Source organism: Lepisma saccharinum, chromosome 26 (genome assembly GCF_977018435.1).
Source record: "Lepisma saccharinum chromosome 26, izLepSacc3.1, whole genome shotgun sequence".
NCBI classification, from domain to species: domain Eukaryota; kingdom Metazoa; phylum Arthropoda; class Insecta; order Zygentoma; family Lepismatidae; genus Lepisma; species Lepisma saccharinum.
The window spans coordinates 22,823,813-22,850,364 of record NC_139254.1 but is presented as its reverse complement, the minus strand read 5'-3'; the positions used below and the strand labels follow the sequence as shown (position 1 = coordinate 22,850,364).

At 37.5% G+C, this 26,552-nt stretch overlaps 1 protein-coding gene across 2 annotated transcripts; it reads right to left on the bottom strand.

The window, feature by feature from the left end:
• Positions 1-26,552, bottom strand: Mettl4 (Methyltransferase like 4). 2 transcript variants are annotated; one of them, XM_083112854.1, is made up of 7 exons: positions 26,416-26,552; positions 16,446-16,740; positions 11,944-12,317; positions 9,994-10,168; positions 6,765-6,942; positions 6,302-6,385; positions 1-152 (listed from the first exon to the last, which is right to left on the bottom strand). In XM_083112854.1, the coding sequence occupies exons 2-7, from the start codon at positions 16,722-16,724 to the stop codon at positions 145-147; spliced, it is 1,098 nt and encodes a 365-aa protein (XP_082968980.1). In that variant the 5' UTR covers positions 16,725-16,740; positions 26,416-26,552; the 3' UTR covers positions 1-144. The 2 variants fall into 2 exon arrangements, with proteins under 2 accessions (XP_082968980.1, XP_082968979.1); XM_083112853.1 differs by lacking the exon at positions 1-152 and having other exon boundaries at positions 6,174-6,385.

Genomic DNA, 26,552 nt, shown 5'->3' with positions numbered 1-26,552 from the left:
AAGAACCCTTCCTGCGGTTTTCAGATGCACTAGTAACAGAGTGTCCTGCAATAACCGTTTGCAGTACAGTTTCTTCAGAATCTTCGCTAGAGGAATGTCCATTATTATTTTCTGGGGGGATTCTTCATTGAATCTACTTGGACTTCATCTTCCTGAGAACGAGAAAGGGATTGGACCATTGTAATCAACTGTTATCAAAATATTAATTAATTGAATAACCATTTTCCTTCTTTGTTGTATCAGGCACTTGCCACCAGGATTTTTTCGTCATTTTACATTTTCAATTTGGTAAAGGCCTTTAATGTCATAGATTCGGCTGTTCCATTGTACTTTTTTCATCTATATCATATAATTATAATTCTTCGTTCATGATTCTTCATTTATAATTACATGAAATTAGATGAAAGAGAAATCAAAGCAACATCTGAATCTACACATTTGCAACCATGAGCAGTCCCAGGTTCAATACCCGTTGGAGGCACATGGCATGGTGGTTCGGATCCCACTTTAAACTGTAGGTCCAGTCCCGATTAGCCTTACTGTGAATAAAAACACCAACTCAATCAAAATTGCGACCATTAGCAAATGTGATCAATCGGGAAAATGAGCAAGTGCGATCAATGGGGGGAAATGCAGATAATTGCCATCACTTGCCTCCTTAGAAGTTGCAGGATGGACAATTCTGAACTAGATCAGCTTACTTTGAGCGCAAACATAAAGACATATGTTTTGTGAAAAGGTAAAATGAAGAAAAATGTTCCTGGGGCCAGCTACAATTACAACGCATAATTTCGTAGTATGATAAAGAACTAGGAAGGAGTTACAAATCTAAGTCATTGCATGAATCACAATTCACAACGGAGTAGTCAGTCTTCTTGATAGAGTAATTGTGCATTCACCACCTCATTTGAAACCATGGCATGAGAGCAGTGGCGCTAGTTTAAATCACGGGGAAACGAGCGGCTGGCGGCAGCCTTGCCAATTTGGTAATAAATTCTAACAGCGCCAAACCTGGCCTGACTAATCTATCCACATAGGCATATAATAGCTTAAATAAACAACATTTAAATGGCCACACCCATTTACATGGTTATTTCTGCTACTATATGCCTACGTGGATAGGTTAGGCAGGTCAGGTTTGGTGCTCATAGTACATATATATCTTCCAAGTTTCTTACGCTGTCGCTGGTCAAAGCCTGCACTTCACATATTTTCTGAAATTTCAGAAATCTTGGTGCTAGTATAGCAAACTGCATACGTAGCGCGATGCCAGTGGTTCTGGGTATGATTCCCGGAGTAGTAGATATGTTAATTTTTCCACTTCCTTGTGCCTTCTTTGGCACGGAGGAGTTACGTAGCGACTATTCCTAAAAAGATTAAATGGGAATAGGGGGTAAGATACGTTAGACGAGATTGATTCTTCAATTGCAAGAAAAAATGTACGAATCTTGATGTGAACAGTTTTTCTTATCTCCACTTCATCTACCCTTCTTTAACAGACTTACAATGTAGAATTAATATAGAGATTGATATTTTGATCCTCTATGTGAAGTGATATTGTTGCATATCCTTACACCAGTTTGCATTATATGCATATTGGCCTACGAAGATAGCACACGCTGAATCAGGCAAACTGTTTTCGAGAATCTAATCGGAAACTACGAGCCACATGAAAATATGTTTACTAGAAGATTTGTTTTAAATAAAAGGACTCTTGGATTTGATTGGATTGATTTGTTGTTTTAAGTCCACTTTATGCACAGTAAGGCTAATCAGGACTGGACCTACAGTTTAAAGTGGGATCCGAACCACTATGTGCCTCCTCCGGATATCGAACCAGGGACCCTTTTATTACAAGGCAACGACACTACCACTGCGCCATCAGGGAGGCCCAAAAGGACTCTTGAATGAGGTGAGAATGGACCCCCTTCCCCTTTCAGTAGTTTCCAATGGTGGACACTACTTATCGCGTTTATCCACTAACTTCAAGATTTTCCATATTTTCAATACATATTATCCTGTGACAAAGTTATGGTCTCACTCTAGATATCAAAACATAGTATATCTACATACTTATGGGCATCCACAGAATTTTTCCCAGGGAGGGGCAAGCAAGGTATTCTTTTCCAGAGGGTGCAAACAAGGCAAATTTTCTACCATAATAGTGTTGTCCCCTCTAAAAACATTGCTTCATGTTCCAGCAATAATTAACACATATTTTTGTGTCTGAAATGAAAATATATGTGTGAAATTTATAATTTTTTTTTTACTTTCATTCTCCAAGGGAGCCATCCCTTTCCGGACGATTACGTATACTTAGGCATTTAGCGTAACAATGAGAGCTTTCCGCTGTGACGTCAGAACGCAAGGTTTCTGTCACGTGCGATAAGGGAGACCCAGAATTTTCCGTCAGCATGGCAATTGAACCAAGCTAATTGGTTCAACTAATGTTCATGGGATTCTTCCTGTTTGTCGTCGTGTCACTCGTGTGGCTTGGGGACGGTATTGCCACCCTCCCGATAAGGAAATGTGCTACAATTTATTATTATTATTTTTGGATAACTTTTGTTTTGAGTTCAATTATACATTACTTTTTGAACATTGAACTTCCGTTACTTATTCAGGTTAAGTCATATTGTTAAATTTTTCCCCCCATATAGTTGTTTACAATAGCTCAACAAACAAAATGCCTTTTTTTTCACAGAACTTAAATCGTTTGAGAAAATTCGACGACTAAGAACAACGGCTTGCTTGTCTTATTTGTGACCTCTTAGGCCCTTACCCGCAACTTTCTACCAATTTCCAGCCAGTGGCGGATCCAGATTTTGCAGTTTGGAGTGGCGAATTTCGGTCGGGTGTCTTACTTCACCGAGAATAAATTCTATCCTTTACTTGCACTGTTTTATGTAAAACAATATACAGTAGCCTACTATGAACAGGAAATAAGCTGACTTTCATGTTCCAGAGATCAGCGTACTGTTTTATAAAAAATTTGGTCCAGGGCTGGAATACATGTTATCACAATTGCTCCCACTTCCATGGTAAATTGAACCAATAGATATAAGAAGTACATTGAATAAACAAAGCACAAGGGGTCCTTGGTTCGATCCCCTTTTGAGACACATAGTACAATGGTTCTGATCCAAATTTAAGGTGTAGATCCCATTCCGATTAACATGAGCATAAAGTGGGCTTAAATGAAACTTTAAACTTCTGATAAATGACAGAACCAGTAGTGGCGATTAGGGAGGGTGTGGGGAAGTTGCCCCCCACTTTTTACCACTTTTGCCCCAGAACTATGCTAAACCTTATCTACCAATGAAAAGTAAACTGTCCTTGCCCTTTTATTAAGGTAATAACAAAATATTCCTGTGAGGATAATATCTGTTTTTGAAACAGATGAATGAATTTTGTCTCAAGTTTGTGAGCACCACATACAACAAAGTTTTGTCTACGAGGAAAAGTGAGATATACGTATTTGGTGGTCTTATTTATTTCTGTTCTATTTTGGAATTCAGTGTTCTCGCTCAGCCGAAGGATTAGCCGCATCAGTGGTAGACTTAATGTTCGAGTCCTGGTGTGGGCATGGGTGTTTTTAAGAAAACCGATCTCCGTGGCCGAACACTTTTCTATTTTATCTGATTGCTTGTTCAGCAACCATTTGGCCTTAGAGCAAGGGCAACTACTCAAACCCCCTCCCCCACCTTAGCTACAACGTTCATTCTTTTACGAAGATAGAAACTCATAGAGCCGTACACATGGTCACGTACGTACAGCAATTATGGACATGAATGAATTACTTAGGTTCATCATTAAATATTTGACATTTTATATTGAATATTCAGTCGGTAAATTTTATGTTGGTATTTTATCAGCATCCATTCGTTACACTCAGTGGCGGCGATTGGGTTCTAAAACCGGGGGCAAGGTGGCAAAACTGGGGGGGGGGGGGAGGAGATTCAGTATATTTCCCTTTGTATATAAGATTTAGCATTGTGCGGCGGAAAAAGTGGCAAAAAGTGTGGGGGGCCCCACCTCGCTTCCCCTACTCGCTGTCACTGGTTACACTTACGTTATATATTACACTGTTTTCCTACTTACCACTTTCTTTAGTGTCATTCTCGCCCTGAGAATCTCTTTTCTTCTTCAGCCACTTCTGCATGAAAGTTTCAGCCATAGTCACCACAACACACAAACTAAGATTGTACACTGAGAATGACCCAACCAAGACTCTTGACTCCCTTTTCTGTCACTTCAAAATCGTCCACCTCCCACAAGTTACAAAAAAAAACAACCGAAAATTAGTGTTGCTAACCATATAACAGTGGAAGTGCGAGGAGAAGTCAGAGTCAAATCTTCAACCTACGAGGGTGGTTTGAAAAGTTCTCGGAATGGAATAGAAAGAAACGACTTACAACAGTGATTTTTTTTTATTTTTCAATGTAGTCTCCCTGTACACTAATGCACTTGGTCCAGCGATGTTCCAATGCCTTGATCCCATCTCGAAAATTAGATTCCTCCAGGCCTGTGAAATACGTGTCAACTTCAGCTATTAGTTCTTCCTTTGAAGAGAATCTCCGTCCACCGAGGAAACTTTTGAGTTTGGGGAAAAGATGGAAGTCTGAGTGAGCCAAATCAGGCGAATAAGGTGGATGTGGCAACAATTCGTAACCAAGTTCATGAATTTTTTGCCATGGCAACGACACTTGTGTGAGGGCGCGCATTGTCCTGATGCAAGATGATTTTCTTTCTTGCCAAACCTGGCCTCTTTTCCCGTATCTTATGCTTTAGTTGGTCGAGGAGATTGGCGTAGTATTGTCCCGTAATTGTTTGACCAGTGGGAAGATAATTGATCAACAGAATCCCTTTCGTATTCCAAAACACTGACGCCATTACCTTTCCGGCCGACCGTATTGCCTTTGCTTTCTTTGGTGGTGGTGAATCAACATGTTTCCACTGCTTTCACTGTTGTTTTGTCTCTGGGGTATAGTAGTGGACCCACGTTTCATCTGTCGTCACAAACCGGCGCAAAAAATCTGTTTGGTTTCTCTTAAAACGAGTCAAACATTGTTCGGAAATGTCCACTCTGATGCGTTTATGGTCCTGTGTTAAAAGTCGCGGCACCCATCTTGCAGATAATTTTCTCATATCCAATTCAACTGTTAAAATGTGATACGCCCGTTCGGATGACATTCCTATAGCTTCAGCAATTTCACGCACTTTCAGTCGGCGATCCTCCATGACCAATTTATGCACTTTTTCAATAATTTCTGGGGTAGTAGCACATTTTGGGCGACCACCACGTGGATCATCTTCTAAGCTGTCCCGACCAAATTTAAACTCGTTTGTCCACTTTGCAACAGTTGAATATGAAGGAGCAGAGTCCCCCAGTGTGTTCAGAAAATCGGCATGAATTTCCTTTGCTTTCATACCTTTCTTTACGAAGTACTTAATCACCGCTCGAATCTCGATTTTTTCCATCTTCACAAAGCACTGCACGGGAACAACTACAAAGTGACGTCCGCACCCAGATCTCTACCCAGAACACTGACGCGCCACATGTTTATTAATAAAGGATGGCCTATTACTATGCGGGAACCTCGTTGTCCTAACACTGACATCTGGTGGTGATTCCGAGAACTTTTCAAACCACCCTCGTATGTACATCTTTGAATGTCTTCCTTTGTTTTTTTATCATGTGTTTTTCACGAGAAAGAAACAAAAGAAAATGCAACAAAATATAAATTTCACTGACTCGGGGATTGATTTCACAAAATTTGTCATGTTTTAGTTATTCAAATGCTGAACTGCCAACACTGGTGCGGTAGGATATGCTCTCTGGAAGGAGAGCAAGAGGTCAGTTTAACATTTACCAGATGGTAGTGTCCCTCAGGCGACCGCAGCTTCGTCAAAAGGAGTGACCATGCAGAACATTCCACTGATTCGACCCTCCTTCCTTGACACTCTAGTTCCAGTTCAACGAAACTTCGAAAGGTCCATTGGATTACGATCCTTGCAGAGCTGTTCATATGGGAGAATTGCTATTGTTAATCTTGATACTGAAATTCATAATTACACCTCCCTGCAGGGGGGGTGCCATTTTCTGCTTGGGGGGTGTTGGTCAAAATTTGGGGGGGGGGGGTGTTGGGGGTGTGGATAAATCACTGCATACATGCATTTGACTTTGTTTTTCTTTCAGTTTATAAATACACATTTGTAATTACAAAAACTCTTAAAAACTAAGAACGGGTGATCACTTCTTCAAACAAAGATTTATGTTGAAGTTTTAACACCTCATTACCCCAACTTGTCCAGTCTGGTAGTAAATATCTAGCGAAAATTTCCAGACACTTTGGTTTACTAGGAAGATATGGCTGCAGCATATCTGAAATGAAATAAAAGAATACTGTAACATAATTTTTGAGCAGGAAATATTTTGTGTACAGAATTATTCTCGATTACTGGAATCTTTCCACAACTTTAACTATTTAAATTAGTTCTATCATAAATTCAGGCTAAAGATATTTCGAAATGTAATAAAAAATATAATTTCTCCTGCCGCATAAGTAATGTTTTCTACTTTGAGTGGAACCCAGTCCTATCTCTTCTTATTAGCACAGGTGTAAAAACTACAGTACTTATCCCCTTTCACGTGATCACCTCTTCCATGAGGGGATGTGGAGGCAGGAACCAACACATTCTCAATTGTGGTCATTTTATGGAGTTATAACTATGATTCGTCACAACTTAACATTTTAACTTACCACTCAATGGAGGTTTATGTGAATGGATTGCACTTGGCACACTGACCAACAGCTTTGCATCTTCTGGGGAATGCAATGTATCACACTTATGTTTGTTGCTTGCAAATATTATTTTCTCGAAAGGCTGCTTCCTGGGTGGCACTGAGAAAGAACACACTGGTTCACCATACTGTGTGACCTGAGGCAAAAATACAAATAAAATGTAACTTTCTTTTTTGAGATCATACTTGTGATTAATTACTTAACACTATTTACTTTCACAAAAATACAGCACAACGAAATAGTTCAGCATTACACAAAGTGATGACACTGCATCTCTACTTTCCTGTTATACCTTTGAGAATGAAAACAAGAAATTGAAAATGCTTACAGATTGCCCCTGTAATCACATCAACAGTAGCACTAATTATACTTTTTTTCTTGTAGCTATGAAACTATTTTAATTACTTATGGTATTGACACAATTTCACGTGTCCTTTTTAAGAACCATATAAAGAATAACGTATATGTGAATTTTAACAATTAAACTGCCATACGTATGTATTAAATTGAGACACACTTTGCAGAAAGTGTGCATACTTCTTACAGACAGCTCCTTTGAAAACAAATGTGTGTATGAGTTGCCTTAGTCTGGAAAGGCTGTAGTCTTGATTTCAGAGTTTTCTCAGAGATAGCATGGGAGTCAAGTTTTGAAATCAATTACCTTATAAAATACTACATTCTATAGGTCTGCTTTAATTAAACCACCAGAAGATAAATAAGGAAGAAATCACATTCCCCCTAGTATAAAATATATTATTTTATAATTATAAAAGGAAGGATTTTCAAACAAAAAAGACATAATATTATACCCAATTCATCCTCCAAATAAAATACAAATAACGCCCCAAACTTCAAATGAAATGGAATATTGATGGAAAAATTAATCATCCTAAGGTAGAACCACCTATAATAGATGAAAATAATAGGCCTAATATAACTTTAAATATTCCCCAACTTCCTACATTTAAAAAGTTGAAATGTTACACCACCATAAGATTTACCAACTAAATAATAATTTAACCGAAAACTATAAGGTACAGTTAGTTATCTCAGTAGAAATTCACAATAAAATAAATACTACAAAGTTAAAAAAAATATATACTTAGTACTTCCGAAATTAAATCCTTAGAATAAAATCCAGCTAAAAATGGTATTTCACGTAAGGCAAGGCTAGAAATTCTTATACAAGAAGTAGTTATAGGTATTTTATTAATTAATTAACCTTCCCACAAGAAAATGCAAAATTTGGCCTGGCAGTTAGTGTTAAAAAGTTACTACAGAGAGAAAAATTTACTACAGAGAAAAGGAATTGTTTTAAGTAGTAGTGTCATGTTAACATTTACGGCTTCCCTGAAGGCATGGTGGTAACACTGTCACCTTGTAATCAAGGGGGTCCCAGATTTGATACCCGGTGGTGGGACGTAGTGGTTTGGACTCTGCATTAAACTACAGGTCTAGTCCCATTTACCTACGTGTGCACAAGAGGAGTTTAAAAGAAAATTCAAACACAATTTTAACATTTACACTAAAAATAATACTAATAATGGAAAAGAAAATGTGTGTATTATTGGCTGATAATGTCATATAGATATATCTGTTCTTGGTAAACTTGCTGAAAACTAGGTAATTAGACTGGTTCCATGTTATGGCAAAAAAGTTTAAGTTCTGATTGATTCTGTTTATTTTACTTTGCTTTTCTGCAACTTTTACTTATGGCCAAGATAAGGATGAGTAATGGTATGATGATGGTAAGATAGGCTAATTGTAGTGGTGACACTAACAAACACTCTGTATTAATAATTGAATTTCTGTAAAATATTGCAAAATTCTTAGAGACAAATAAATTCCTCCTTCTATTTATTTGGCGTGGAAAATACCACATCCACCAAGCTTTAATAATACCCTGGCCAAAATTATAGCCCTGAAGAATGGCCTACATTTAGAGCATCACATATTTCGTATTAAAAATAGGCCTTTCAGTTCAAGAAACAGAAAATCACAGAGGAATTATTTATTTCCTGTGGGGCTTTATTACCTACAGCCTTCCACATTGATCAAGAGCATGGGATAGTTCAAGCAACATGAGCTGAAACACTTATAACAGCATCGTCGCCTTGTAACCAAGGGGTCCCGGGTTCGATTCCCGGTGGAGTCACACAGTGGTTCGGATCCCACTTAAACTGTGGGTCCAGTCCCAATTAACCTTACTGTGCATAAAGTGGACTTAAAACCAGCAACTCAACTCACCAACTTATAACAGCAGTCTTTTTATTCAGCACAGTGAACTTATGACTGAAATAATTTTCAGACAGATTTTGCAAAATGTTCGATATTGGTTCAGTCCAATTTCAAAACTGAAATTTTGAGAAAAATTGGCTCATCGGTGAAGTACACTTTAAAATGCATGCAGTGGTGTTACTAATTTTACGTTTGGGGTTTGTGTACTCAAGTATTGGCACATTTGCTCACATGTCCTTGTATTATATTTAATGTGCATGATTCTGTTCTATATTTTGGGGCAGTTTCTACTACGTCATGCTTATTGTAATCTGGTAGACATATCACGAGTCACTTGAAATAATTTGTGGCACTGGCACTTCATGTCATGAAATATTTGGAGTTTCTCGTCATGTAATAAGCCTATTTCCTTCTCACTTGCTAACTCATAACTATTTTGGTACCATGACCGACTGCACCCCTTCAAGATTACATTGATTTTTTTTAATCGATAGATTTCGATGTTTTATGTAATATAAAATATGTTTCAGGCCTCAGGAACTACAAATAACAGATATTTTATTCCAAAATATTGCCAGCTTACAGAAAAGAGCCTCCTATCTCGTATTGCTTTCACAGTTTTTGCAAAAAACATGTGCAAATGATAATACCACCAAACTTAGCACTCCTAGCCTCACTAAAATGCTGAAAATCGAACCTAGCACTCCTGATCTAACAACATATGAAGCAGTAGGCAATGTCCCACGTGTTGTTTTGGCTCATCATGTCAAGTATTATATTCACTTATCTGAAGCCCTCAGGTTACATTACTTCACCACATCACATCTATGTGAGATAAAACAATAAAAAACATTCATAACCAGCATAATCTTTCTAACTGTGCATATTTTTTTCAATTTTTAGTCGGGATAGAGAGGGTCAAAGGTGGGTTACAATCTTAATTACTTACTTTCATCCAATACCAGGTACTTGTATAATCCACATTCCAAGCTGGGAATACTTCATTAACCAAACACTTTGTATGGGATTCTGAATTGGTGCACCAAACTGCAACAAGGCAATTAGGCTCCATTAAGGATGATATTGGTATATTTGCAAGATCCTTGTCATACATCATTCGATATCTGAAAACAATTATATATAGGATTGTCCTCAGAACAACAAAGGCAATTGACGTCTACAAGGTGGCTACTCTAGGACCATGATAAAATTCGAGTATAATTCCCGGTTTTCAAGGTGAACTTTTCCAACAATTCAAAGGTACAAGTGGAGCTAAACTGTGAAATACTTGCCTCAGGGCATTTATAAATATGTATTAATTCAATGGTATTTGGATCAATAAAAGTTGCAATAAATTTTTCATGCAGAATTTCCGGAGCTAATAATTCAAGGATTCTCCAGTGAGTAGCCACCCTGATTTTGCTCTTAACATGAAGGTAATTTGGTGGAACAATGCTATCCACACACAGAATAGCAAACATTACAATTAATGCATATAATTACATTAAGTCCTGCTTTAGATGGAAGCATTTCTTTTAACATTTTTGCTAGTATAAATGGTATGTAAATGCTTCCAAAAATCTTATAGCAGATAGTACTTAACACGGAAGCATTTCATGTAACACCATCTATTGTGAGTGCACGGTGTTTACAATTTAAACAACTAAAATATTCTTCCATATGTGTACTGTATACATTATAAAGTATGTATTTAAGCAACACCACTGTTTTGTACCTAAACATCATTTTATAGGATTTAAAATATGAAGTTGATACAGGGTTTACATCTAATGCCGCCGTCATTACATCTGCACTAGTGACCTAACGATCGCTTCTGATAGGTTATGCTATGAAAAATGCTACAAAAATAGGACAGATCCCATCCTTGCGAAATGTCATGGCATCTGAAATGCCATAAGATTTCTCACTTCACAAGGTAGCTTTTTGGTCATGACATAAATGTTAAGAAAAATACTAAGGAAAATGCTTTCGTCTAAAGCGGGCCTAAGGCTGAGTCAACACCGATATTGGAATTGGTATCGGAAAATATTACATTGAATTTCATCACTCATACTTTTTCGGAATCCAGATATCGCATAGAGTTTGCACAATGCTGCCCTACACCTTCAGGGAGACTAAATTCTCTTGAAGTTCTGCACAAATCTCAATCTACATTTCCTTGTACCAACACACTGCGGAAATATTGATTTTCTGATTAAATATAATTTATATTTGATTATTTCAAAGCAAAATTCTGGTAGATTCATTCAGTTGTCATGGTACATATATATTCACATTCATAAATATATATTCGTCGCCGCCTTGTAATCAAGGGGTCCCGGGTTCGATTCCCAGTGGAGACACATAGTGGTTCGGATCCCACTTTAAACTGTAGGTCCAATCCCAATTAGCCTTACTGTGCATAAAGTGGACTTAAAACACCAACTCAATCAATCAATCAAATATATTATAGAATTCTAACCTGTTACACTGTTCAAAAATCGATACTAGTGGGAACTGGTTTTCCAACTTTTCCATGATTTCAAGGTCTGGGAACTCCATGCATAAAATGGAAAACATTTCATGGAAAAACAGAACAGTTTATATACTTCCTTAATCAATGTAGTGCATAATCTGGTGACTGCAACTGTGTTGAGGTAATTATTTTACAACAGTATTGTAGAATTTTGCACTATTTTATATACAAAAAATCCTATACCCAATATCTATAAACAATACACTTATATGTCTACATCCACTGACCACCAAACTACCAATTAATTTTACCATTCTCAATATTTTTTATAGATCAGGTTAAACAATGTTTAAAAACAGGAACATATTCAACAAATGGTTCAGTGTAAAAAAGTGAAACTGATTAAAATTAGTTGCAACTCACCCTTGTTTTTCACATTTAGCATTTTTCCGTCTAATATATTTATTCCACCATGGAGGATCAAGAATAATTAGATCAAACTTCTTGCCTTCTGCCACTAAATAATGTTCCATTTCTTGCACATCATAGGAATAAAACAAACACCTTGGTGGGACTATGTACTCGTGATTGTTCACGGTCACAACAAGGGCAGAGTTACTGCTATTTCCACCATGGAAAGATGGAATACTGGGAGAAGATGTGGACAATCGCTCAGCCTCCTCTTTAGCTTCTGTGTTGTTTTCTTTGTGTATCTGCGCTTCAGGATAAGTAGTGAAAAGTCCATGTGCTCTGGCTTCTGTCATGAGGTTTGAAAAGTTTTTCAGAACCAAATTCACCTACACGTGAGAACAAGTGTAAATATTAAATATGAAGTGCAGAGAAGATATTAATAGAGCTGAGTCGATACTCTAAAGTTTTTCCCACCGATATCGATGCTTGAAAATTGTAATAATAAGAAGTTGTTCAAAATATAGAATAATATTATTCCTTAAGTATTCCACTCTAAATAAGTGCATCATCTTACCAGGATTTTTGCTTTCAATATTTGAGAAATATATCAGAATATTAAGTTACATGTTACGTTATCACAAAATTCAGTTTTTTCTAGGGCTGAGCTGATACCACTTTGGACTGATACCGATGCCGATACTCTTACCGATTCCGATACTTGAAAATTACAATTATTAAAAATTTGTTCAAAATATCGATCAATATTGATGTGTAAATCTTCTTCTACAATTATATGCATCAAATTACGATGGAAAATTTGGTTTAGAATATTCAAGAAATACATCAGAATATGAAAATACATGTTATATAATCACAAAATATAGTTTTTCGTGCAAAATAACGGAAAAGTATCGGCTGGTATCGGTAGATGAATTCCAACTGATACTTTCTGATACCGATGCCACTGGTATTGGCCGATACCGATACACCAGCATCGGTATCGGATCAGCCCTAGTTTTTTCCCACACAAAACTAGTGCAAATTAACACTTAAGAATGCTACTCACGTATATATACGGAGTTCCCGAACTTCTCTAGTGTGCGGATCACGTATATATACGGTGTTGAATTCAAAATTTATGTCAACGGTCATTTGCCGTACATTTACGGAGTTAGCAATCCTGAGTAATGTTTGGACATTGTAACGGGTGCGGCACGTAAAACCAGCCTGCTGTAATCCCGATGTAATTGCTTTGCTAATGAACATGTAAAACATCTAAATGAACATGTCAACAGAAGATGGCGTTGCATGAGTTACTAATTCTGTTTCTCACCAACAGGTGGCTTGTGAACTGGTGGTCGAGTGAAAGGAGTTGAGAATCAGGCCTTGTTGGGTGAAGCCGTGATAATGCCGTATTTGATTCCTGAGCGTGTTGCAATTGTTGAAGCTTTTGTGTGCACCGGATCCTTTGTGCAAACAAGGAAGTTGTTTCAGGAGAAATTTCCAGGACGTCCTGTCTCAGCAAAATGCACAATACAGGATTTGATTGGGAAATGGAGGCGTACAGGATCTGTTGCAAATGCTCCCAGGGACAGATGACCATCTGTCTGCACACCTGAATTACGGAGGCAGGTGCAGAACATAATGGCGAGAAGTCCTCGTAAATCAACGAGGAAATTAAGTCAACAGGTTCAAATTGTTCATCTAATGATATCTTATGAAGGGACGGTTTGGTTTTAAGTGCCGCACCCTGTACTTCCTCATACTGCCACTAGATGGTGGGCAAATGCTCATAACGGTTCTGTTCGGGTCGTTGTCTGATAGCGATATGCTTGCTTTCCTATTCTACAGTGCTGGCGATTAGGGGGGGCAGTAGTCCCCCAATTTTCACCACTTCTGCCTTCGCACTATGCTAAATATTATCTACAAAGGGAAATATACTGTCTTTGTCCCCCTAGTTTTGGCACCTTGCCCCCCCCCCCCCCCAAGTTTTGGGACCCAATCGCCGCCACTGCATTTCATATATCTTGTCAACTTTTTATTTTTAGTACATTTCATATCATATATCAAAATAAAGAGGAAGAATCAAACTTTTCAACAGTGTATGATACATATATTTTACATTTTTAGTTTTTGAGATATGATTTTTTTAAAAGTATTGAAAATGGTCAGCATTCTTGGGAAGAAAAGCGACTTCGAGGTCAGCACTGTAAGTGTTAAAGAGAAACTTCGAATTTTGCAAAACAAATTCAGTATAATTGGACTCCTATGGAATTTTTTGAAGACCAAAATGCTGGGAAAGTATCGGTAAATAAACTCCAACCGATACCGATACATCGGCATCAGCTCAGCCCTAAATTTAATGATTATATTTTCACTCGAAACAGATGCTGCTGTGAGAAAGTGGTCAGTGTAACACACTACGAAGCCAGATGTTCAAACGTTTGAACCCTGTTCAATGCAGAGACAAATAATTTCAATTTCATTCATCATTCATTCTCATCATGATGTAAACTAAAGAAAATAGAAAGAGAAACAAATGTTCATGGGCGATTAGTAGGGTTAGATCAGGATCTATGTCAGAAGTTGTGAACTGATATAGCTCTCTCTCAACTTCAGGGAGTGGAGACAATACAGTGTGGAGAAATATATGAGGTATGGTAATTTCTAAACAGTCCTGTGATTGGCCCACATTTGCTGATCACCCTAGAACATCCCAGTTACATCACATAAGTTTTTGCTACAAGTCCATTGTATGGTCAGATGGGCTACATGGGACCGAAATCCAAACAAACATAGAATGTGCCTGCAATGGGAATCAAACCCACGATTACAAGGTGACAGCATTAAAATTCCTGCTTCTTAAATATTATCATTTGTTAATGGTAATTCAATTCTTAAAGACTAGAAATTAACTAATGCAATACATGGTAAAACAATTGTACAGGGAGGTCACAAAGTGGGCATACCCCTGTAATTTCAACACTACGATGGTTATGGTTGAATGCTTGATATTAGGGGTGTGCGGGACAGAATTATTTGGGTCGGGATGGGAAATTGTTTCAATCTCAACATTCGGGACGGGAAGAAATTTGCAATTTCCCAAAGCTCTGGAAATCTCGAATTCTAAACGTCATTTTCACCTTAAGTGATGGTTTTTGAATTTCTTGAATAAAATCTAACAATTTCCGTTAATTTCCAGACACTTACAATGCAGAAGATGTCTAGAATTAACAACTTTTTAAGATGAGCACTCAGTATTTCCCGACTGCTCGGCATCCCGAAGTCAGTATCGGGATGGAATTTTTTTTCCCCGATCCAGACTTTTCGGGATCCTGCACACCCCTACTTGATATGAACACATACCTGATGATTTAAGTGTCTGGAACATCGGTATGGAGACCGTCTTTTTCATAGCACGGCCGAACTCTGCGCCGTATTTTGGCACACTTCATGATGCAAGTATGAACAAGACCCTTTTCCGGGTGGTTGACTTTCCCCTCATTAACGTTCTGAAGGGCCTCCATGAAGTTCCAGAGGTGTTAATCAATGACACAGGTACGTGTTCATATCAAGTAATCCAACTATTACCATCGGAATGTCGAAAATAATGGGGGGGGGGGGGGTTCACCCACTTTGTGACCACCCTGTATATTTTATATTTTTTTTTCTATTAATATGTTGTTTCTATGCCACATCTGGCTAACGGCAACAATGAGAATTAATGATAAATTTATATCAAGAGACATTCACCAAAGAACATCCAAGCCAGAGTCAGGACTCTGAACCTAGAACCTTTGTTAGTGAGATTAGAAAACAATCTTACAGCAAGCTGAGCCGTGGAGTTGCCATGCTCTTGAAGTAGAGGCATTTTTAACTTTTACTTCTGGGCAGCTAGGTTCAAATGAGGCCACCAGCACATGGGAGCAATAAACATGTCACTTTTTGAAAACCACAGATGATAATTCAGTTCTGCGTATTTTTGTTAATTTATATGCACATGAAGATATGACATACTGCAATGACAAAACAATATATTTATTATTACCATTTTAAACAAATGCAATTTGAAAATGTTAATGTCTTCTCTTCAAAAATAATGTTTTGTAAGTTATGAATGAGTATTACTCTTCAGCCACCAATTTTTGCTTGTATGTTTCACAGATAATAATGAAAACAAACAAAAAAAAAACTTGTTCACAATGTGTGGAAATCAGGGGTCCTGTGGGAGATGTCCATTATTTTTCAAAATTGGGGGATGGGGGCTACATATTCTTAGAGAGTGGTCTTTTTCCGCTGCAAATTTAGTTCAGATCCCAATTAAACTGTAGATACAGTTCAGATTAGCCTATCAGTGTATAAAGTGGACTTAACTTTGAAGATACCATCTTACACATTTCTCAGCTTGCTTGTGCATTAGAATTAGAGCATTGTAAAGATATGTTCTTCATATGTCTGAAATTTTTAAATATAACTATAACATATTCCCATGGAAAATTAAATTAGTAACTCACCTCAATACAACAGTCAGAACTTAGATCACATGAAGATAATTTTCTCTTTCTGCCTAGTTTGAATTCTTCTTGTACACTATTATCTTGACATTTTGAGTACTTCTCAAACATTTTCTTTGCCTGTAGTTTCATCATGAAAGGTGTGTGTATTTTGAAAAGTGAATTCCTAAACTGAAAATTCTTTACTTCTTGTTCACAAAGTACAGCATTGTACACAGATTTCAAGTACTCTTTGTGGGAAATAACCCATCCATCTTTTGTTGCATATGTAACAGCCATAGTTCCAGCTTTCTTTCTGTAATTAAAAGTAGAAAAAAAGGTGATTACCCAGTTTAAAAGTGTATGATTATTTGGTGTAAAAATTCTCAGGTGGTGAAAAAATAATTGCAGTTTACTTATTTACTTTGATATAATTTTGGTTACACCTTAACTAACTAACTCTCTAGCCTTCTTAAACCCGAAGGTTCATGGCTGCAGCAACACAAGCCTTCCATCTGTCCCTATCTTGAGCAAGATCTGTATACTCTTTTCCATCCCTACCGATTTCCTTTAGGTCCATCTCAACGTTGTCCTTCCATCTTCGTCTTGGCCTTCCTACAGGTCTCTTACCATCTCTTACTTACACCTTAGACTTGCCAAATTGTTCTCTTCTTGATAAAGATTTACATTTTATAGTATAGATAAAATCAAATTTTTGTATTGGTGGTGGGAGGGCAGAACCAATTACTTTACCAATTCAATAACAATGTATGCATATACTTTTGAGAAAATCTTACTCCTAACTTTCGTGTGGTTCCTTTATAATGACAACAGTAATTTTCTCAATATTTATTTCGATATGTACGGAAATGTTATGCCAATAAATTATAATAATTTTCTTATACTGTTTTAGGTTTGAACAGTTCGTTACTTTAAAATTCTCCCTAATCGTCAAACCATATAAAAAAATTGCCTCGACACATATTGAATACTTTTTAATAGACCTCATACATACAAACACCTGTTCTCCCATTGGATGAACTTTGGATAAACAGTTCTTTATGTGGGGTAAAACAACTAGACACCAGTGAGTGAAAAAACGAAGGGGTGGCAGAGTTTGGTACAGGGTAACCAACATAATCTCACCCCCCCTCGTTTCTCTTAGTGTGTAAGGCCCCTGTGTAGCCAAATGGTACCTTTGGTGCAAATGGCCCTGATGGGAGCCCTCAAAATTCTAAAACGAAGAGGATAATTTGGGAGCTACTTGAAAAGAAGAAGTGGTGGGCTCTGGTCTCTAAAGCCAGGAAACAACGGTGATAAGGGCTCAATGTGTTGATCATGCATCACCCAATGACAAAGTCACTTGGCCCTCACAGGGAATTTAGTTTAGTTTCCTTGAGAGTGTACACTGCACCATCTGTCAAATTATATTCTTTTCATTTACATATATAGCACACTATACTTGTAATAGTCTTGCTATAACCTCACCAAAAAACAGTCTTGATGCTAAAGAAGAAATGGGAGCTGCTTGGGACTACTACCTTTCGTTTTCAATTTTTGGAAAGTGCTAAGAATTGGATAGAGGAAGAGAAAGAGAGATTCTGAATTATGGAGCATGGTGGGTGGTGTGGACCTTTTTTATTCACCACTGAGTGAGCATCGTAATTTTTAAGTATTTACAGTGGAACCTCGATTTTACATTTTTCAGAGGACCAAGCTGAAAAAAAAAACAACCTTAAAATATGAGACAATGGAAAATCGAGGAAAATTTTGTAACATTTTGCTGTCAGGGCCATCAAAATTGAATGCATAATGTGGGAAAATGTAAAATACGTGGATGTAAAATCAAGGTTCCACTGTATTATTTCTTTGTTTCAGTTTGTCGGGCCAGTCAGCGAAGAGAAATAAACAACTGTATGATAGTTTACACATGATTTTCTGCCCTACTAAATTGACCATCCTGACTCCCTTCCTTGGTGTGTACATGTCAATTCAACCAAAAAGATAGGGTTTTGGAACCCATGCTCTCAGATTTTGATGAAACTTGGCACATTTAATCCTTCCATGGAGGTGAGAAACTACATAATTCTTTTTTGGCTCAAACTTGACTGGTTTCATTTATATAGCCCCTCAAACTTTGAGTGATCACTTATGTCTTCCATTCCAAGAGCCTCCAAGTGAAGCTGCACTGTCTTGGAAAAATAATTTTATCTCCCTTATAAATTATTCAATCTCTTTGAAACTTCACAACAATGTTAACCAAACAATAGTGATTCCAGAAAAAAAATGTCAACATATCACATTTATATTTTAGTACACTAATAAATCAATAAAATATTATTATCTGATTTTGGACCGAAAACATGGTTCACTAAGATTTGCATTATCATTGAAAGGGAAAGGTGCAATGCCAACAAAAGTATTTTTAAAATGAGCTTAGATATATGATCTAACTTACCCATAAATAAAATTGATGTCTTTTTCATTACTGCTGAAAATATGACCACTTATTTCTGAAAATTTTTAAAAATGGCTAGCTTCAAAATATCATTATGTTAGGCGTGACTCGCCAACAAGATCTTTGACTGTCGGAGAGAAGAATGTGCAGAACGCGCCATTGGTTGAATCACACAAAATCCTGCTACCTCCCCTACATAAAATATTAGGTTTAATAAAGAGCTTTTGAAATCCATGGACCAATCTGGACCAGCTTTCAGGTTTCTCTTGGAAAAGCTAAAATTAAAGGAAGAGTTTTACTCTTCTCTGATGACACATTTGACAGCATACTTCAAGGTGATGAGAAGAAAGCTTGGGTTGCGTTTCATCAAGTGGCAATAAACTTCCTAGGCAACATCAAGGCAGACAATTTCAGAGAACTGGTTGAGAACATGTTGTCACTGTATCATAAACTTAACTGCAATATGTCTCTCAAGATGCATATTCTTCATTCACACTTAAACTTTTTTCCAGAGAATTGTGGGAAGGTTAGTGATGAGCATGGAGAATGCTTTCATCAGGCAATCGCAACAATGGAAAAGAGATGCCAGGGTAAGTGGTCGACTTCCATGTTGGCTGACTATTGCTAGAGATAACCCTGAACAACGTAAGCGATGCAGCAAACAGAAATTCAAGTGAGCTCCAGGAACCATGAACAGGACCATCCGCCGACACAGAACAACTCATAACCCATCCACCCAACATCCCATTTCCATGATAACACTGTATAACGATTAATTATGTACTAATTTTAATGTATTCTATTTCAGGAAAACTATGCTAATGATTATATATGGGCAGTTATGGCCTGGACTTTATCACAGGTGCCGGGCCTCGATATATGAAGCATTATGAAAACACCACATGAACATTACAGGCCTACCTCTCTTAAACCAGAGCCAATTTTAACTTTCATATTCGTGTTCAGCAGGTTCAAATCTATAAGAAAAGGCTAATTTTATGCAGATGGAAAAAAAAAGTTCAAAATTTGTTGTCCAGTGTTTCCTTTCATAATTAGGATCCGAAGGTCGTAAAACACATTGTCCAGAAGGTGATGCTTTCTCAGCCATGTTTACATATAGATTGAAAGACACACCACACAACAGCACGTGTAATATAAACTGAGTATACGAGGTAAAAAACTCACGTAAATACTATGGCACGTCTGACAGACCGCTCACCGGAAACAAAACTGAATAAGTATTCAGAAATCAAAGACGACAATGCAAGACTTTGAACTGGTGTAGATTGCATCTCAACGGAAAGGTACATGGAAGAGTCCAATTTTTATTCGAAGAGGTAAGGTAGAAAAATGGAAAGAAAATAACACAGCGGTCTGTCAGACCGTCCATAGTACCTAAGGGTTAAAATATACATGCACCTCTACAACAAAACTTTTTTGTCCCTTAACTCTCTGTTAGAATTCTGTATTTGACCTGGTTTATTTCTCTGTTCTATTGAACAATTTACAATAAGTTATAGTATATTGAGTACAAATATTACTTTGTTCAGAAACCATTTTTTTCTCTCCTGGTCGCCAACATTGTCATCCATCCGGCTTGTATCCGTTTGCTTGTAACAAGAGATTCTTGGACTAGTGGGTTGTTAGCCCCCCCTCCCGAGTCCAAAGCCATTGTAGATGGCTGCCCTCTTAGCCCTTGCCCTTTGCCATTGAGATGGTCATCCATCTTCTACTGTCATTGGGGTCGTTGACCAGTACGTTGCTTCTTAGTCTGTCTCCACCTCGCTAGCTTGCCCAGCATGGGAGACCCTACCGGTAGCTATGCTCCATCTGGTATAGTTACTTTTTTAAATCATCAGAGCACACAAGGCCCACCACCAACTACAAGGTCATGCAACTATAGCTCTTTTCAGTTGTTACGGCGTGCGCTCTAGAAGCTGGCAGGGGAAGTGGAGAGCGGGGAAACGACCTATCCAGCGCAACGAGACAGGCCGGTTAGAGAGAGAGACTGCAGCGTTGCCAGAGTAGCGGGAAAGAGGAGTTGAAATCGAAAGAACCATGAAATACAGACGTCCCATTGTTCGCGTATGGCCTGACAATGCGTATTATCCCCATCTTGTGGTCAGTAGAATACCGATAAGTGTATGATATCAAGTGTATATGTTGTAGGAATTCTTTCCAACTGTACCGAATGGTAGCTAGCATTGTCCATTACAATCACTGCGTCTTTGATGTTCCTTTCGTCAAGCGTATCTAAAAACTGCAAAAACCACTGAAAACTAATTTACATTCCTGTAGAAAACCAGTGTGACTGGAACCTACGTGACAAAGAATAATGCGCCAACCTTTACCCACGGGCACTTTTAAACCCCCTGCACCCTCTTTATTTTGCCAGATTTTCGTTGGAGCGTAATTCTGATGTATGTACGTTTCATCTAAATGAAATATCTATATAGGGCAAACGTTCCTTATTTTTTAGAAGATGCATTTTTCGCAAAAACGTTACTCTGGCTGTAACTATATCGGCTCTCTCCGTCAGAAATCGTCTACTGTCATTGCTCTTTTTGTACTTGAACCCCATATACTTCAGTATCCTCCACAACGACGAAACTCCCCACTGAAAGCTTATTTGTGTATGCAAATCAACGAAAACTTGTTCAGTGTTGGATATTCACCCTTTACATAATACCCGAGGATAATTCTTCTTGTTATATCTTTATCGCAACCGTCGATTGCCTTTGTGATAGCTACTGTTCCTTTTGATTCGTTTGCGCGGTGATTCAAATGACGTGGAACCCGACGCCTCAAGACTGTCTTTGCCTTCCCTAACCATATGCTGCACAGTTCGCGTCACTCCACAAGCTTCCGACACTCTCTGTTGCACATTGTGCACACTTACCAAGGGACTACTGTTTTCTGCTTCCTTTTGAAAATATCCATGTACCCTACTGATTATTTTCCTGCCTTGGCTACGAACTACCTCCTTCCTGTTCGCCATCGTACGATACTTACTGCGTTGATAAGCACAAAGCTCCCAATGGAACAGCGAGAGTACAAATAAACGTCACATCACGTGCCACATACACGTTTATCGAAGAAACAATGCAGTTAGGCAATACACGACACGACAACAATTACTCCCACGTATGTTATTCCTACATTCCGCTCGTAACAAACAGGAATCAACACTGGGGCAAAACACCATCAGCAACGCGGTGAATTGGCAACACAGCAACGTGCAGAACGAAGTTAGCGCTGCAGCTTCCTCCCGCAACTGCGTAACTCTCGGCTCCACCGCTAGGTGGTCTGTTCTCTGGTTGGTCAGCGGCATGTTCCCCGCTCCCCACTTCCCCTGCCAGCTTCTAGAGCGCACGACGTAAGAACTGAAAAGAGCTATAGTAGGTGGGGAAAAATGATGCATCAAATTTATGACATTGTAAATTATACTGAGAATATTTTTTTTTACATCTCCCTTGCACATACTACTAGTCATTAATTTGTTATTAACAAATCATATATAACTGTTATGAGTAGGGCTAGGAATTTCATGACTTGGCATATTTTTCTTGGTAAGGGTGATGTGTTCCCTAAATATATAGAAATATATATTGAGAAGAAACTAATTAAATTAAGGTACTTTTTAAGAGCATATTCTGGGATATTTGGCCATTTCTATGTGATAGAGCATATCTTGATGGATTTTCGGTTATATTGAGCATATTTTCGCTTTTCCAAGAAATATACAGTCATTTTCGAAGTTGATTCGTTCTTACTTCAATATTCAGTAGAGTTTTTTTTTTACTGCAGCAAAATCCTTTTTCATTTTTATTTGAAAATTTAGAGAAAGTATTCATTGTGCATTGCAACTCAGGGCCCATAAAGTGAACTAAAAATATGTGAAAATATCTCAGCATATGTTAGATATTGATGTTTGAAACAGTCCAGTTATAAGGGCATATTTTTCAAATTATTGTGCATATTTTGTAAAATTCTAGGTCATAAGAGCATATTTTATTCATTTTTAGGTCATAAAAATCCTAGCCCTAGTTATGAGTAAAAACTTGAGGTAACTCTTAGAGAAACATTTGTACTAGTGCAAGTGGAGATACGAAGAAAGTATTTACTAAATATATTGCAAATCGACAATGTTAATAGGGTTCCAATTTTTACAAGGAGTATTGCATCCCTTATTGTTTTACAAATTTTGCTCATTTGGTACCCCTTTGCATCAGGTACATGCATGCTGCGAGCGGGGGTTGAACTTGTTCATGGACCTCCCCTGGAAATTGGCATCGTCATTTCGTTACAAAAAACAAAGCTTGTTACGTATTTTTTAATGTTAACAATGGAAATAAAGTTCAGTTAGTTAGTATTCAAATGAAATAACCAAGTAGAACCTGCGTTAGAGCAAAAAAAAAAAAACTGAAAGTAAATACAGGAACCACGTTGGATTTTCATATTCTGCCATTTAATCCAAGGAATAATAAGTGGATCCATGGTTTTGAAAATTCCGAAAAATTAGTTTTATTGAGAGGTCACAACTCACACATCATAAGCTCTATGACCAAAATTTCCCTCCTAAGTTTTAAAGCATTTTCTTCAACGAGGTGTGTTCAAGTTAATAAACAAATGTAATTACTATACATTTCAGTACACCAACTGTATGAAATGTAACAAAAGTCATGGATATTCACTCATCTGGTGGATCAAGTAGAAGAGTCTCCTCAATAATAATAAAAAAGAGGTGGAATAAAATTGGTTTACTTTTACGAGTTTATAATAGTTATTATTGTATAATAACGTAATCATAATAATTATTATAACTGTTATTTCGGTACCAGTTAGATAAGCTGGAGACACATTTAACTCGTTTATTTTCAAATGAAATTAATTTCTACTTAACTCATATGCATAGCGGAACATTTTTCAACTTTGGATCACTTTTTTTTCCATGAAAAAGGCGTTATTTTTAAGATTATAATTATTTATTGGTCGTTGCTAATTCGGCGGGCAAATCTTGACTCACGTTGTCTATTGTCAGCTGATGTGCAGTGTTTCCAAAGTTATGAACCGATAAATGCTGCACAAACTTTTCACAAAAGGTTTTTAAGCGAAAATTGATCCACAAATCATTCACGGAAGGTTAGGTTAGGCAAACATAGAAAATTGAATTGGAAAAAAAAACCGCTCACACGTCATCTTGTAAAATACCGCGTGGTTGTTACACTAACACTTATTAACCGAAAAATGATTGTTATTAATCCACAAACCATTCACGGAAGGTTAGGTTAGGTTCAGTTAGGTTAGCCAAACATAGAAAATTAAATTGGAAAAAAAAATTCCGCTCACACGTCATCTTGTAAAACTACCGCGTGGTTGCTGCACTGACAGGAGGTTATGTAATCAAACGCATGGAACATTTGATTCATGTAGTCGACCGTAATGGTGGCACGAGATATCGTGCAACGGAGATGCATGTATGATGAAAAATATCTTACTTACAGGCCAAATAAGTTGCACGATTTGAAAAAAACAATTTCCGCGGCTTCAGAAAGTCCACAAGAACTCAATTCTGTAAGTACTTTCTCGTCTTTCTCCTGTAAATTTCAAGAAATGTGTCTCCGGCTTATCTAATCGTTACCGTTATTTCTACTATTCAACTTTTGTCAATAGCCTGATACCACCACAAAAATCTCTGGCAACACCCATGGTCAGGTAGCAACTACCTCCCATGCCAGTTGTGTCTGTGATATTGGTACAAAAATATGTTAAGGGTTGTGAATGTTTAATGATTTTTTTCAGTTATTACAGTTTGGAGTACTGCGAACGATTGTGGAAGTAAGTTCAGATCTTTGAGAAACTAATTAGCACAGTTAAAAAGGTTAACTAAGCATTATTGACCGGAAAAATTGTGACTTGAAAAATAGCTAAGGTGAGCAGGCATTCTTGGTGTCATCCTGGACATGAGTTTCTGCAGATTTTCATGTGAGGCTCGAAGGGGTTTTGGGTAAGAATTGACAATATAGAGAAAGTCTGTAATTTTGTTAATTATCGGTACACTAACTAATTTTGGCCTCCTAATCACGAATCTGTTGTAAAAATGTGACTGAAATGAAATTGTGTGAAATGTATACTTTTTAGGTGAACATCTCCCCTTCCATGGCCAAAACCTCTCCGAGTTACTATGTTGCTCTCCCCGATCACTTGTCGGGAATTGCCATTGTGTAGAACAAGGGGGAGGGGAGGGTGATAACACGTAAAATACCATATCCACCAAGCTTTAGTAACACCCCGCTAAAATTATAGAACCACTTACTGGAGCCTCAACAAGAGTAAAGATAATCTCATAAACCGGTGTTTGACATTTTTAGAGGGTCTATGGAAAGAAACGTGGAAGAATATTTGGGATGGACAGTCAATAACCGGTTATTCAACAACATTAATGAAATAGGCTAGTCTCTACTTTACGTCCTTATTGCCTTTTGGTGGTAACCGATGGTAATTAACAACACTGCAGGCTCGTTTTTGTGTCAGCGTTGTGAATGCATGTGCAATAGTCTTACCATGAAATACATAAATAAATTCGGGGTAACGATTAGGTATAGGCTAGCGGAAACAGATTTCTTGAAATTTACAGGAGAAAAGATGAGAAAGTACTTAGGGAATTTAGTTCTTGTGGACTTACTGAAGCTGGGAAAAGTGTTTTTTCGAATTGTGCAAGTTATTCGGCCTGTAAATAAGGTATTTTTCGACATTCATGTATCTCCGTTGCACAATAGCTCGTGCCACCATTACCATCGACTACGTGAATCAAATGTTCCGTGCATTCGATTACATAACCCCCTGTCAGTGTAGCAACCACGCAGTAGTTTTACAAGATGACGTGTGAGCGGGATTTTTTTTCCCAATTTAATTTTCGGTTTTCCCAACCTAACTGAACCTAACCTAACCTGCGAAAGAATATCCTCGAAGAACTTCGACAATGCTTCAGGAACTGATTTCAGTAAGTAGGTTTTCCTGTAAATTTGAAGAAATCTTTTCGGACTATATCGCATATTTACCGACTAAAAACAATCATTTTTCGGTTAATAAGTGAACCACGTGGTAGTTTTACAAGATGACGTGAGCGTTTTTTTTTTCAATTGAATTTTCTATGTTTGCCTAACCTAACCTTCCGTGAATGGTTTGTGGATCAATTTTCTCTTAAAAACTTTTTTGTGAATAGTTTGTGCAGCATTTATCGGTTCATAAGTTTGGAAATATTGCATATCAGCTGACGATAGACAACGCGAGTCAAAATTTGGCCGCCAATTAGCAACGACCAATAAATACTTATAATGTTAAAAATAACGCTTTTTTTCATTGAAAAAAAGTAATCCCTAGTTGAAAAATGTTCCGCTATGCATATGGGGTAAGTAGAAATGAATTTTATTTAAAAATAAACGAGTTAAATGTGTTTCCGCTATATCTAACTTGTACGAAATCCGGAACATTGCCTTCCTATTACTAACACATTTTTATCAGCCTCATTACCTGGAAATTGTATGATACTGTTAAATACTTTCAGGGTACGTGTTCCAAAAGTTAATTGTCCTTTACTATCGCTTTTCAGACACAAACTTTGTTGACAAAACACAGAACTTCGAGTTCGCATCGCGATAGTCTTTTTT

Bases quoted from the DNA above. Each gene is read 5' to 3' on its own strand.
- Mettl4 (XM_083112853.1), bottom strand. From the start codon at position 16,724: ATGGCTGTTACATATGCAACAAAAGATGGATGGGTTATTTCCCACAAA. The intron at 6,943-9,993 runs GTAAGTAATTAA...TTTTTGCCTCAG, and splicing joins GTACCTGGTATTGGATGAAA to GTCACACAGTATGGTGAACC. The intron at 6,386-6,764 runs GTAAGTTAAAAT...ATTTCATTTCAG, and splicing joins ACATAAACCTCCATTGAGTG to ATATGCTGCAGCCATATCTT.